Here is a 14,915-nt window from a genome sequence, read left to right as displayed (position 1 = left end):
GAACCCCCAACTTTACCCTACTCCCATTGGCCCCCTTCCTTTTCCTCCCTCCCTCCCCAATTGTCTCTGTCTGGGTCCCAGCTCTGGAGGGAGGGGACAGGGGATGGGGGTGGGGGAAGGAAGGCTTGAGACCAAAGGCAGAGACAGACACTGCATGAGAAAGGACGGCCGGAAGGCTAGGAGCCTCTAGCCCCAACTCCCAGAACTCGGCCCCCCTCCATACCCCAGGCTCCCTAGGAGCAAGACCAGAAGCTCCCCTTCATCCCCTGGTGCCCCCCAAGTGTGGGCACACACAGCTCAGGGTTCTCCCGTCTGAAGGCAGCAGAACCGGGGCTGGCAGGGGGAGGCAGTGGCTGCCTGGGGACCAGGAGGGGGGCCAAAGCAGGGCCAGGGCCATGGGGCTGTGGCTGCTTGGACTGCTGCTTCTGCAGGACTGGGGTAAGAGGAAGAATCAGGGGAGCGGATGGGCACGATGACACCTGAAATGGAGTAAGGAGGGAATGGTCAGAAGGCATAGAAAGAGATGGGGGGAGATGAAGAAGATGAAGGAGGTAATTAGAAATAAAGAAAGGGGGGAAATGGGGAAAACAGGAGAGAGATGAAAGGAAAAATAAGACTGAAGGGGAGAGGCAAGAAGGAGGGGGCTAAGGAAAAAGAGAAAATGAGACCTAGGAGACACAGAGTGAAAAGGAAAAAGGGAAAGAGAGGAGGAGAAAAGGGAAGAAATAAGGAAATGGAGAAAGCTGGGAAGAAAGATGAGGAGATAGCTGTCTTATCTAAAGTTCACACCTCCCCCCAACAAGTGTGCCGAACAGTCATTACTCAACAAATATTTGGCGATGGTTGAATATGTATTATTATTCTTATCAATAGGAATCTCATTCTCGTCTCACAGAATTCCGATCGTAACAGTTCTAGGACGAGTCGTTATCTGGCTATTATGCTTCCATACTTAATGTTCTTTGGATTATCAAACAGTTAGATAAAGTAATTGCTTTTTGTAATTATAATATGATAGTTGAAAGTATTATTATCTTGTACTCATCTGGTTCAGTGTAGTTCAGATAGAAATAATCTGGGGACAAGTTGCTATCTCGCTATTATTCTTTTATATTTAATGTTCTGCAGACCTCATCATCATCATCATCATTATTATTATTTTGGAAAAGAGACCAGCAAAAGGAAAGATTTGAGGAAGAAGATTAGAGAATGGGGGAATGGCAGAGAAGAGGGATGGAGAGTGCAGTATAAGGGAGGTGAAGGAAAGGAAGGAAGAGGCAGATTGAGGATAAGGGAACAATCAGGGTAGGAAGAAAAGGGAAAATCTGAGAGGGGCAAAGGACAGGTAGCATAATCCTGGAGGTTCAGGGACCCGGTAAAAGAGGAAGAAGGGGAGCAAGGGATAGACTTGGTGCAACAACAACACTTCAGGGGTTTGGGAGGGATAGAAAGAAAGGGAAGGAGGAACGGATGGGGGGTGAAGCCTTTTGGAAAGGGAGAGAAAGGGGAACCAGATTGAGGGGTTTAGGAGTGGGAAGAAGAGAAATAATGGCCCCAGGAGTAGCTGAAGAGTTTGGGAAGAGCCGGGCCAGGCTAGCTAGAAAAATGCAAAGGGCTTCACCGTACAGATCCATGGGTTTTCTTGGTCCCGGTTCCCAGAGATCAAACTGAACAGAGGGAAAGAGCTCTCTGTAGGTTAAAAGGATGTGGGCGTCTGGGACTGGGGTGAAACAGGGCTTTCAAGTCTGATTTCGCGATTCATTCCTAAACTTCAAGTGTCCCCCTGCCTCTGCTTTTGTATGTAAGGCTTTGTGTGTCTAGTTAGTTGTGAATCCAAGTGTAGGTCAGGTACACTTCCATGCCTCTGTTTGCATCTTTGTGTGTAGATGTGTGAGAATGTAATTTTACAAGGGCAGAGGTCACTTTGTGTCTAAACTTTTTATCTCCTCTAGTGCCTAGCACAGGGTTCTGAACACAGTAGGTGCTTATTAAATGTTTATTGAATTGAGTGTATGTACATGGGTGACTCTTTAGATGACTTTGTGCTTGCTCATTTGTGCATGTATGTAGGTATATGTGAATTGAGTGTGTACAGATAAGTGAAATTGTACTTTTGTATTTGTGGATGTGTCTTGTGTACCTGTCTGTATATTTGTCTTCTCATATGTGTAGGTGTTTTTCAGTGTGTTCTGATGCCAGTGTGTGTGTATTTGTGTGCCTAAGTGTGCCCTTGCCCTGCCTAGCATTGCCTAGATAGGGGTGGGGTTAGAGGGACGAGGAGGGGAGTCAAAGGAGTCCTGGGAAGCTGACCTTGTGGGCAGACAGGCAGATGGGTAGGCGGGGGAGGGAGGGGGACGAACCCATTGTCCCAGGGGGGAGCACAATGCCCATGGCTCGGCCCCTGACCCTGCCATTGTGCCCGCCCCGCCCCCTCCCCGTTGCCAGGGTCTGGCTGAAAGAGGCCATCAATCAAGGCCCGCCTAGCCCCAGCCCAGGCCCCGTCCCAGCCAGCCCTAACCCCAACCCCAGGTTCCCATCCTCCATCCTTAGCCCCAGCCTTAGCCCCTTTCCCACCTCTCTATCCTAGGTCCTTAGCCCCAGTCACAGAGCTCTGTCCCAGCCAGCCCTTGCCCCAAGCTCCCCTCTATTTCCCTATCTTCAATCCAAACCACACCCACACATCCACCTAGCTCCCAGTCTTCTCATACCCATTTCCAATGACTCCAACCCCAGTTCCTCTACTTCTCCTACTTCAATATCATTTCTCCAGTTAGGAATTTCCAAGTTCAACTCTGCCTTAAACTGACACCTCTGCCCCATTGCTCCTTCTAAGATAGCATTTTTCAGCTCCTGTTACTTTTTAGCCTCTATCTTGTTGTCTTCTCAGGGTCAAGGCTGTAGGAGAGGAAGAACCAATGCAGAAGCCAACAACACCTTTCTCCAGGCCTAGTGAGCCTAGCTTCATATAGAAGAGAGAGGGGACTATGTGGGAAGAAGGGAAGGGACTTGGGGGACACTGAGATTTTCCAGAAGGATCCTGGCAGTCCTCACTGAGCCTGCCCCTTCCCTACAGGTGAAGCTGGAGGCTCTGAGCTGGCCTTTGTGCAGGAGCCAGAGGATGTGGTGGCACTGAGGGAGCACCCCTTGCTGCTGAGGTGCCAGGTGGAAGGAGAGACACCCATCACCATCTCCTGGCAACGGGACGGGTTACCCCTGGGAAACAACAGTGGTGCCACCCTGATGCCAGATGGATCTCTGCACCTTGGGGGTTTCCCCAACCGTCATACCCCTCAGGGTTCATCCCTACTTTCTGCCAGTGTCCATGAGTACAACTGTGTGGCTCAAAACCGCTATGGACGGTTGGTGAGCCGGAGGGCACGGGTGCAGCTGGCAAGTGAGTGACCTGGATTGGGCCACAAGGAATACCTCTAGGGGGTTGAGCAAAAGGATTGAAAGGGGGCATCTGGCTGGGAAGGGTAGACTTGGAAAGTCAGGGTCATTGGGGAAGGATCAAAGAGGCTCTTTGAATTCTCTAGGCACAGAGGTAGAAAGTGGGAAAGTGGAGGGGGCTGTGTGATTTCTGAATAACCAGAGATGGGGCAAGACAATGGGATTAATCAGGATTAGTATCTTGGGGCAAGGGACTCTACAGGGTAATGTTCAGGTACAGGTATAGGTGGGGTTCAGATAAGACCTTTGTCTTCCTAGGTCTTTCTCGATTTCACCAACACCCTGAGTCAATGGTGGTAGAGCAGGGAGGTGTTGCCCGTTTCCAGTGCCTGATCCGAGGGGTACCTGAGCCAACTATCTCCTGGGAACACAACCGCACTGCCTTGAGCCCTACCAACCACAGGTGAACAGGAAGGACCTGGAGTTGGGGGGATACTGTGGGGAGAGGGGCAGGATCTGGAGGGAACCTTAATAATCTCTCCCTTCCCTCTGACAGACTCACCTTATTACCTACTGGCATTCTGCAGATCACAAGTGTTGGGCAGTCTGATGTAGGGACCTACCGATGTGTGGCACGCAATATAGCCAGTACTCGATACAGCCAGGAGGCCCAGCTTGCACTAAGCGGTAAGGACCAGGACAGAAAACAGAATGAAAACCTAGGGTATTGCCCTCCCACCCCTACCCCAGCCAAAGCAGAGATGGGGAGAGCACCAGATCTCTGTGTGTGTTTTTGGATGTGTGACTGTGAGTGCATACTGTAGGACCTCCAAATTTATCTAATTCAATTTCCTCATCTTATAGATGTGACTATGAGTGTGTAATTGTGACTGACTGTAAGAGAAATTACAGTGCATGGAACTGTGTTTCTGGGTGTGTTTGCATGGCACTTTTTCTCTGACCTGAAGATTGGAGGGCTTGGGGATGTTAACAGGAGAATAAGAAGACTACTGGAAAGAGAGATGTAGACAAGGTTATGGGGATGAGACTGTTAAAAGCAGAAGGCTGAGGGTAAGGAATGGAGGTGAAGGCAGGGTGCAGACACCTCTGCAACTGGGACTTCAGCAGAGCCCTGAAGATTTAGAGGTGGGAGGCCTGTGGACAGAGCAGATTCCTAATGTCCCCCTATGCCAAGGCTCTCTCCCCCTTCCCCCAACAATTCTATATCAGGCAAACTGATGGAATCTATAATAAAGGATAGAATCACTGAATAAGTATATTCTAAGTACATTCTACTGGAGAAAAGGCAACCAGGTTTCTCTAAGGGGAAATCATGCCTAACTAATCTATTAGAATTCTTCAACGAGCTAAATATGCATGTGAATAAAGGAAAGCCAGTGGATATAATCTATTTAGACTTTCAAAAAGCCCTTGACAAGATTCTACTCCACAGGGTATTTTAAAATTTGAGTCCCTATGGGATTTTTTTTTGGGGGGGAAGGGATGTGAAGGGAGGAGGAAAAACTATTTTGTCATGGATAAGAAACTGAGATGCAAAACAAAGTGTAGGAATAAATGGATACTTCTCTGTACAGAGAAGAGTTACAGAATGATGTTTTTTAGGGATGATGCTAGAACTTCTTTCCATAAAACATTTTTTGTAAATTATCTCAGGGAGAGAATGCACAGTGAAATGTATAGACTGACACTCACTTAATTCTCCTAGTAAAATGGCAGGCATAAATTTCAGGAAGATCTCAAGAGGCTCTGTGAGTGAGTAGGAGAGTGGCAGCTAAGTTCTCACTGTGGGCAAGTACAAGGTGATGTATACAGAGGGGAAAACATCCCCAACTAAACAGGCTGAGCAGACCCTGGAGGGATCAGTGATGACCCAGGAAGAGGATCCAAGAATTCTTATAGACTGTTTCCTGGATATATGTTTTCCACCAGTAAGAGCCAACAAAATGCCAGGTGTCTTCAGGAAGGTTCATTGCCTGGAGGCAGGGCTGGTGATTTCCTTGGTGTTGAATATCCTTAGAAAGTTGCCAGGCACAGAGAGATTTAAGTGACTTTCCTTGCACAGCTAGCAAGTGTCAAGGTTTAGACTAACCAAGGCTACTATTAAATCTTAGGAAGGGACTAGAAATAAAGCAGAGACCATTATTTAGCCCTGGCACAGAACTGAGGTGCAGCCACACCTCTAATGGTGGGTGCTGCCTCAGGGCTGTGCACTTCCCAGAGAAAGTCTGGAGAAAATTATGTGGGGGAATGAATGAGTGGAAGAGTTTCTGAACTCAGACTGAAAAGATGAGGACCTTTCCAGAGGACATAATTGAGACTAGAAAATGGTAAAGGGGATGAATGGAGGGAGTAAAGGTGGATGGACTCCCTCACCCCAATCCAGAAGTCTAGGAGGAAGAAGTTTGTTCTAGAAGGTTACAGGAGCAAATTTAAGGCAAGTATGAGGATTACCTTACATTCAGGTAGTAGTTTATGGCAGCACATCCTACCAAGGAATAAGAGATGAAAATGCAAATGTGGTTTTAAAAAATTGGATACATTCATAAATGCTAGAGCCAAGAGGGGCAGTGGATGTTTTCAGGCTCAGTCCCCACTTGTGAAAGTGAAATAAGATGGAACAACTCCCTTCCTCCTCCATAGCCCTTGGGATAGAACACAAGGTTGGGGCTTCTTCCCATGCCAAGCTGGAAGCCCCCTTATGGGCTCAGCATACTGTTTTCCATTGTAAACTGTACTCTTTTCTCCCTCCTCTTTTCCATCAGCCTTACCTGGGCCTGGCTCAGGGGTTTAAAGTTTCTGAGGTTTCCATCACTCCCTTTTATCCCCCTGTCTTCTCCCTACATTTCCCTTGCTTTGAGCTGGATGAAATGCAACCCAGCTTGGATATTGGGGAATAGCTGCAGGAAAGGCTGAAAAATATTGGAGAGTTGGGGGTCAGGGCAAGGAGTAAAGATGCCCTTAACTGGGGGCCCTGTGGGAAAGAGATGGGGTAAAAGATGTTCCCCTCCCTTACTCCATCCCTTATTTTCCTGGCCCTTGGCAGTGTCTCCCCCTCGGCTGCTTCAGGAACCAGAGATTCTATCAGGGCCTCAGAACCTGACTCTCACTGTGCACCAGACTGCAGTGCTGGAGTGCATTGCTACAGGCCATCCACGACCCCTGGTCTCCTGGAGTCGCCTGGGTAACAGAGCGGGGCTGGAGTTGGGAAGTGGGGAGATGGGGGCAGGGGCACAGAATCACTTTGATGGGGCCCCCTTCTCTAATATCCTTCTTTCTTTTCCCTTTACAGCTTCCAAATCTCTCCCCCACCCCTCTTCTTTCTCATCTCCCAGACCTATTTCTCTTTTGATTTGCCTCCAGTCCTTTGCCCCTTAGGGAAGGGGGTTATACGTTGTCATGGTGACCTTGACCCCCATCCCCTTTCTTCTAGATGGTCGCTCCATTGGGGTGGAAGGAATCCAGGTCCTGGGGACTGGGAACCTGATGATCTCAGATGTGTCTGTCCAACACTCAGGAGTATATGTCTGTGCTGCAAACCGGCCGGGCACCAGGGTCCGGCGAACAGCCCAGGGGGTCCTTCTGGTGCAGGGTGAGCAGGGCCAACCAAGGGGGTGGGGGACAGTAAGAGTATAGCAGACAGAAAAAAAAAGACAGCTCAGAAAAGGTGAATGGGATTGAGTGAAGTCAGGAAACCTGGGTTCAGGTCTGGGCTCTGACACTTTGACTTTGGGCAAGTCGCTTAATCAATTTCAGCTTCTTTTCCCCCATCTTTAAAATGAGGACGCTGGTACCTACACTACTGACTAAACGGGGCTGTCATGAGAAAAGCGCTTTATAAACCTTAGAGCTGGACAGAAACATGAACTTGTGTTATTCCTCTGCAGCTGGGTGACGTCGAATGAGTCAGATGTTCAAACCTCTGGGTCTCACAACCTCTTGCTTGTTGGCTCATTTGCTCAGTTGTCCGCCTGCCCTTGGCGGGAGGAGAGAGGCAGAGGCGGGGTGGGATGGGGGGAGGCCCCTGCAGAGCCCTTGGTTCCCTTGACCTCTCAGAGCAGCCTGGCAGTGGGGCTGCAAAAGTGATGGATGGGCGCCCGGGGCAATGAGATGCAGCCCTGAGCCCTGAATGCATCAGCTGGAGCTCCGGCGGGTTCCCACAGCCTGGGTGGGGTGAGACATCAGGCTGGAGGGACAGCTGAGTCTCCAGCCCCCCCCCCCTCAGATCAGAACACACTTCCCAGACCCCCGGTGGTCTCCGAGCAGAATTTCGGATCCCCCGCTGCAAGGCTGCCCAGGGAAAGAAAAGAGGCAGATTGGGTAAGGGATGGGGGTTTTAGCCTCTCATACCCCCCTCTCCTTTTCAGCCCCTCCAGAGTTTGTCCAGTGGCCACAGTCTGTGTCGAAGCCCCCTGGCAGTAGTGCCATCTTCACATGTGTGGCCCATGGTGTTCCTGAACCCCGGCTGATCTGGCTGAAGAATGGAAAGGTCCTGAGCCCTGGAGATAATGTCAAGCTCACCCACAACAACAGGTTAATGTGCCCTCCCAACCAACCTGCCCCCACACCATAGCAAATAGCCCCAGTATGATACACATCCACACGACTACCAATAACTGCTCTCATTAAATACACATCCACGCAACCACAGGTAGGTATCCTAACACACATCAAGGACAGTTAACACAATGCAAACCACATCCACACAACCACAAGTAACCTAACCTTCCTATACACCTACAGACAACCACAGATACTCTCACCCATACAATCACAGAACAAAACCTCTTTTCCTCCCCTGATCCCCACTAAAAAGAGAGACAGGAGGGACTATAACCCCTTGGGAGAAAGGGCCTTTTAAAAGAGGAGACACAGGCAGGAGGATTCTTGTGCCTGAACAGAGATAATGTGCTACCACTATCTCTGTATCTCTCTTCTAGCACACTGATGTTGACTGGTGTCACAGCAGAGGATGAGGCCATCTACCAGTGTGTGGCAGAGAACAGTGCAGGCTCCAACCAGGCCAGTGCCCGCCTGGCTGTAACTGGAGCCCCGGAGCCACCCCAAGTTCCCCGAGGCCTGCAAGCCTCTGCCCTTTCTGCTTCCGCTGTCCGAGTCTCCTGGGAACCTCCTTCTACTGGTGACAATCCCAGTATCATCGGCTATGTGCTACATCTCCAGTCTGAGGGAGGTGGGCAGGGGTGGCAGGACATGGGTGGTAGGGAGAGAGGAAACAAAACAGGAAACAAGTTCAGTGGAAACAGCAGTAAGATTGGGAATTAAGAGACCTGGGTTCTAGTCCTGGCTTTGATATGCTAAGAAGTACCACCTTATTATGCAAGTCACGCCCGTGGACTGAATCTAGAGTCATAGCTTCCAAGAATAAAAAAATGGCAGTCCTGTTGTGTTCTGACCTGATCAAAGTCCATCTGGAATCTTGGGTTCAGTTCTGATGGCCACAGTTTAGGAAGCACAGTGATAAGCAAGAGAACCTCCAGATGAGGCTAACAAGGACGGTGTATTTGAATTTATGTTATACAGGGGGATTAGTTGAAGTAACTAGAAGTGTTTTAGTCCAGAGAAGAGAAGATTCATGGGGACATGATGGACGAATTTAGGATTGATCTAGGGAAAAGCTTCCTAACCTTTAGAATTGTCCAAAAATCAAGTGGGCTCCCTCCAGAGGCCATGGGTTTGCCTTACCTGGAGGCTTTCAAGCAAAGGTTGATATCACCTGCCTGGGAGAGTGGGGAATCAAATTTAGATGAGTTTGGATCAGATAGTTTCTGAGGATCTTTCCAACTCTGAAATTCAATTGGTCCCTTTTCTGGGCCTCAGTTTCCCCACCTTTAAAATGAGGTTACGCCAGATGATCTCTAAGGTCCTAACTGTTTTAGAAATTCTGTGTCACTTGTATATTCAGTCAATCAAAAAGCATCCATTAAAACACAGTGCCTAGGTGTCAGGTGCTGTGCTAATTAACTACTGGGACTACAAAGACAAAAGGGAAACAGTCCCAGGAGTTCATAATTTAGTCAGGGGAAACAACATGTACACATAGAAGTTTGAATAAAACAGAAGATAATTTGGTATGTGTGGGGAAGACGCTTGCAGCTGTGGGGGATCAGGAAAGGCTTCCTGTAGTAGGTGATCCTGGAATTAAGACTTGAAAGAAGCTAAGGATTCATAGAGACAGAAGTGAGGATAGAGAATATTCCAGACAGAAGACCAGTTGGGCGCTAGACGGTAATATTTATGAAAAGGAATAAGGTAGGTTGGGGTCAGCCTGTGAAGAGTCAAAACATAGTAGGTTTATATTTTATCCTATAGGTAATAGGGAGACATTGGAGCTTATTAAATAAGGGAATGGCTCGGTTAGTATCTCTTTAGCAGCGTTGTGGAGAGTGGAGATCAGAGAAGGAAGAGATCTGAGGCAAGGAGACCAAAAAAGATGAGAAGGTGCCTGAACCAGGGTGACAGCTGTGTGAGTGGAGGAAAAGGCCTGGGATGCAGCGCTACAAATAATGTGGAGGTCGAAATGCCAAGTTTGTGAAATGGCTTAGATTTGTGGAGTGAGAGTGAGGGATTAAGGTCAAGACCTAGGTGGTGAACCTAGGAGACTGGAAGGATGGTGGTGACCTCGATAGAAAAAGGGAAATTTGGAAGAGATGTTTCAGATGTGTTGAGCTTGAGAAAACCTCTAATTTGAAAAGTTCATTGCAGTTTGTGATGTATGAGTAGAGGTTAGGAACAGAGGCTAGGACTGGAGATAGATCTCTGAGAGTCACAGCATAGAGATGATCATTAATAAACCTGTGAGCTGATGAGATCATACAGAAAGAGTGTAGAACATGGGAATATTAACCTTTTTAGTGTCATGGATCCCCTGGACAGTCTGGTGAAAAAGCCTATGGAGCCCTTCTCAAAATAAGATTTTTTGATGCATAAAATTAAACCCATGGGGTTATAAAGGAAACCAATTATATTGAAATACAGTTATCAAAATATATGTGGGTTTTTTTTAATTCACAGATTTCAGGTTAAAATCCTTGGTGTGGAGGGAAGAAAAAAAAATTTAGGACAAAGCCTTGGGATACACCCACAGTAAGGGCATATGATATGGATGATGATCCAGCAAAGGAGACTGAGAAGCACTAGTCAGACTTATTAGAGAAAAAACAAGAGCACAGGGTCATAAAAACAGAGGGAGAGAGGAATTCAGAAGGAAAGGGTGTTCCACAGTGTCAAAATGCTGCAAAGTGGTTAGGAAGGATGAGAACTGAGATGATGTTCACTGACTCCCTGCTGCCTTTAGAATGAAGTCCAAACTCCTTAGCATTTAAGACCCTCCATAATCTGACCCCTAACCTATTTTTTCTAGACTTAGTTCCCAATACTTCTTTCTGTGTACCCTCGACATTACTCGCTGGACACTTAACAGATATAATTAGACTTGGCCTGCATTTGAAATCCTTTTTTTTAAAAATATATATCCAACTTCCTTATCCACTGTGCTACTTAGCTTTCTGAATGAAATTCAACCAACATTTATTTAGGTACAGGGCATTATACTAGCTGCTGAGGATACAGATATGAAAGAAGATGAAACCTTTCCCTTCTGGAAGCTTTGAGGATAAAAAAAGAGAGATCTAAACAAAATTCTCTAGGAAAATTTGAAGAGGGAGAAATAATTTCCAGCTAGGGTGGGGTATGGGAAACAGGAAGAAGGTGGCACTTGACCTGGGCCTTGAAGGAAGAAAATTTCAAGAGATGAATTCTTGTACTTGAGAACAATCTGTGCAAATTCATGAGATACAAGAAAGTGCAGGACATTCAGTTGACAGTACGGTGCATTATCTTCATCAGTATTGGACTTGAAGTCAGATGACACAGATTTGAATCTGGTTCCCCTACTTAGGACTTAGTGATCTTGCACAATTTATTTCTCCTTTGGGTTTCCATGTCTCTGAAATGAGGTGCTTGGAGAAGCTAATCTCTAAAGTCTCCTCAAGCTCTAAATTTATGATTGTATAGTTGAGGAATAAGAAATAGTCCAGTCTGCCTGGGATGTAAAGTTTTTGAAGAGAATCGGTCTGAAATATAGGCAGAAAGGTGGGTTGGAGCCATATTCTAGAGGGCCTGAAGTGCCAGACTGAGGAGTGTATAGCTTAACTTCTTGCGGCACCAAAAGGCCACTGGAGGTTTTTAAGCAGTGGAGTCAGCCATTAGGAAAAGAATTGTGGCAGCTCTGAAGGACGAATTGGAGGAGAATAAAAATACCTACTTTATACTGAGTGTTTTAAGGTGTATAAGGCACTTTTCTCATGACAATTGAAGGAAGTGGGTAATACAAATATTGCTAGCTCCATTTCGTAACTGAGGAAAAAGACTTGGACATTGGTCCTGCAAATCAGTAAGTGTTTGAGGCAAGAATTGAACCTGTTTCCTGACTCCCAGGACAACACTAACCATTTTGCCACACAGTCCTCAAAGGACAGAAATTGGAAGGAGGAAGTCAGCCAGAGGTGATGAAAGCCTGAACTAGGGTGGTGGTAGTATGAATGAAAATGAAGATGATTGGATGAATGAAATAGCATTTATTAAGTGCCAGACACCATGCTAAGCACCAGGGATGCAAGTACAAACGAGCAAGTTAGTGCCTGCCCTTAAACAGCTAACATTCTAATGTGGGAGGAGAACCCATACAGGGGAACTAGAAGGAGGAGGTACTGCCATGTTGCATGGTTTGCAATTGGCTGAGAGTGACTTAGAAATCCAGTTCCAGACAAGGTTAGGTAAAAGCCCACCTGTCTGAGCACAAGGCCCAAGGGGCAGAAGGAAAGATGAGTTTCATTTGGGACATGGTAGGACATTCAAGTAATGTCCAGGAGCCAATCTGGAGATATGGGTCTGGAGCTTATAATAAATTGGACTGGATATTTAGCCCTAGGTGTTATCTTCATAGTTAACTAAAGTCATGGGAATGAATGGACGAGCTTGCCAAGGTTTGGAAAAAGTGTAGCGAGAAGGCAAAAGGGCTGAGGACAGTCTTAGGAATTATCCACATTCAACGGGAGGTAATAGAAATGATGGGGGGCACATAAAGCTGAATGATGGAAGTATTGACGCAGTTACTCCTTCTTCTTTACTCCTCTCTCAGAGCCACCTGGCAGAGAATTGCAGGAGGCGGTGAGCAAAGGGACCTTTGAACATGTTTTCACCAACCTGGATCCAGCAACTACCTATTCCATCCGTCTCCGGGCATATTCCGCTGAGGGTGCTAGCCACGACTCCCCTCCTGTACACATCACTACCATGGGCAATGGTGAGTAAAATCAGACCCCATCCCCCAGTTTCAACTTCTTCCCTCTCCTCAGTTTAATGAGGTCTATTGCTGCCCCAGCTCAACCAGCCTGTCTTCTCGCAGCTCCTGCAGCCCTCGGCTTCTACACCAAAGTGCTCAATGCCACCTCTGTTCAGGCCTCCTGGGATCTGCCTCCCCAGCCTGGTCTCATCCAAGGCTTCAAGCTCTTCCACAGAAAGCTGCCAGCTGCCCACTTTGAGGGACCCCTCCTTTTAGCCAGCAGTGCCAGCTCCTTCCTCTACACTGACCTAGGTGAGACTCAAACTTTGGGCACTGGGTCATTGGCTGTGTTCCACTCTAACCATGCACCATCCTTGCCCCTCTGGAAGCTCAGATTTCCTCTCCACATTTCCCCAGCTGACCTATTCAGCCCTCCTCTTATTGCTAGCATTTCATTTCCTCCAGAGCCTGCTGCCCTGTATGAGATTAAGCTTCAGGCCTTCAATGGAAATGGGGATGGAAACAGCACAGCCCGTTTTGTCTCATTGCGGGATGCCTTGACAGCAGATGCAGGTATGTGGGGCCTGGGAAAACCATGGGGAGCATTGTTATAGTGTAGGAGGTGCTTTTGTCTCCCTCTGGAGGGCACCATTTTCCTTGAGGAGAGGGGAGAAGAAATTGGGACTGGGGTGACAGTTGGGAACTTTTTACAAAAAAAAATTCTTATAGCACTGCTGTTGTGAGGTCGGTAAAGGGGTGGGGGAGTGGAAAGGAGGTCATCCTGATAGGAATTGTTACCTTGTGCCTTGTACCACAGATCCCAAGGCTGGATGCCCGTGCAGCCAAGATGGGGAAACCCCATTGATGGGGAACATTCCTATGCCAGGGGTGTTTGTGGGCATCCACGTGGGCTTTGCTGCCCTCATCATCTGTCTCCTCTGCCTCCTCCTGGGCTGGCGCCATAGGTAAAGAAGAGTGGGGCTGGAGGGGAGGAGATAATGCATGTAAAACCCAATCACTATAGAAGCTTTAGCTATCGATATGTGGTGTAGACTGATGGAAACAACACCAGACCTGAGTTCCAAGTTAGGCTCCAACACCCACTAGTGCACTGATCTGGGCAATTTACAACCTCTGTGGGAATCAGTAAAATCATATTTGTACAACCTGTTTGTTGAGAGGAGGAAAATGCTTTGTATATGCCTTGTAAATGCTATATGTTCTTGTGGGCTGTGTGAGTGTGAATTTGTGGGGGAATGGTGTTCTACTGGAACGGAAGTGGGAAAAACGTAAGTACAAGGGATGAACCAAGCCACTTTTTTGTTCCTGAAGAGTTGAGAGAAATATGGAATGGGGCAGTGAGGAGCCACTGGGGGTGAGGCCACAACTAACTTTTCCACCTGGTCTTCAGTTTCCTCTGTAGGAAAGGATCTGGGGAGCACTGGACAGTACCTCCAGGCTCTGCTGACCGGCCCTCTCCAGGCCAGCTGGAGAGTGGAGGAAAACCTGGAGAGAGGATAGAGCTCATTTCCCAGGTAAACGGGTAGGAGATGGTTGGTAGGTCAGGGAGAGATAACAGGATGAAAGGGAATAAGCATTTAAGTGTCTGTGTGTGCCAGGAACTCTGCTTAGTGCTTTACAAGTATCTCATTTGATTCCCAAAACCCTGTGGGATAGGCATTAGAACAGAAATCCTGGTGCTTTGCATCCCTCCCTCCTTATCTTCCTCTCTAGGTCACTGTGGAGCAACAGTCTGCAGCCTAGGGGCCTTCCTCACTGCCCACCTTGAAAAACTCCGGAACCACCAAAGAATCCACCTCACCCTACCCTACTTCCAGAGTCAGGACAGAACCAAAGCTACCTCAGCACCTGGGTAGGGGAAGAGGAGAAAATTTTCTGTCATTTTTTCATTCATAGTCCTCCCTGCCAGTGATGGGAATTCTGGGGGCCAGATTATGTCTCCCACCACACCAAATACCCTCAAACCAAACTACTCTCAGGTGAGAGGTACCCCCCGCCACACCCAGGAACTCCCGTCCAGGTCCCTCTTCCCCAATCCAGAATCTGTCTCAATCCAAATATGACTCTACCCAAAGATGTATAGCTTTAAGGGGGCTCCCCAAATGGGGGAGAAGGGGAAAGGGGCTCCGTTGTCACAGTCCTCTCTATTCTACAGCCAGACCCTTTTTCTTCTCATGCAATA

General features: G+C 47.7%; 1 protein-coding gene across 1 annotated transcript; it reads left to right on the top strand.

Annotated features, from left to right (window-relative positions):
- Positions 1-395: 395 nt before the first annotated feature.
- On the top strand, positions 396-14,476 carry LOC118849221 (immunoglobulin superfamily DCC subclass member 3-like). Its single transcript, XM_036758302.1, has 14 exons — positions 396-438; positions 3,074-3,394; positions 3,709-3,853; positions 3,947-4,077; positions 6,455-6,592; positions 6,842-7,000; positions 7,776-7,941; positions 8,349-8,599; positions 12,569-12,733; positions 12,836-13,024; positions 13,178-13,285; positions 13,530-13,677; positions 14,124-14,247; positions 14,447-14,476. Exons 1-14 carry the CDS (start codon positions 396-398, stop codon positions 14,474-14,476), a joined length of 2,118 nt encoding a protein of 705 aa, XP_036614197.1.
- The last annotated feature ends 439 nt before the right edge of the window (positions 14,477-14,915 follow it).

Source organism: Trichosurus vulpecula, chromosome 4, assembly GCF_011100635.1.
Source record: "Trichosurus vulpecula isolate mTriVul1 chromosome 4, mTriVul1.pri, whole genome shotgun sequence".
NCBI classification, from domain to species: Eukaryota; Metazoa; Chordata; class Mammalia; order Diprotodontia; family Phalangeridae; genus Trichosurus; species Trichosurus vulpecula.
Note: the sequence above shows the minus strand (reverse complement) of the source record. Positions and strands in the feature narration are given on the sequence as shown.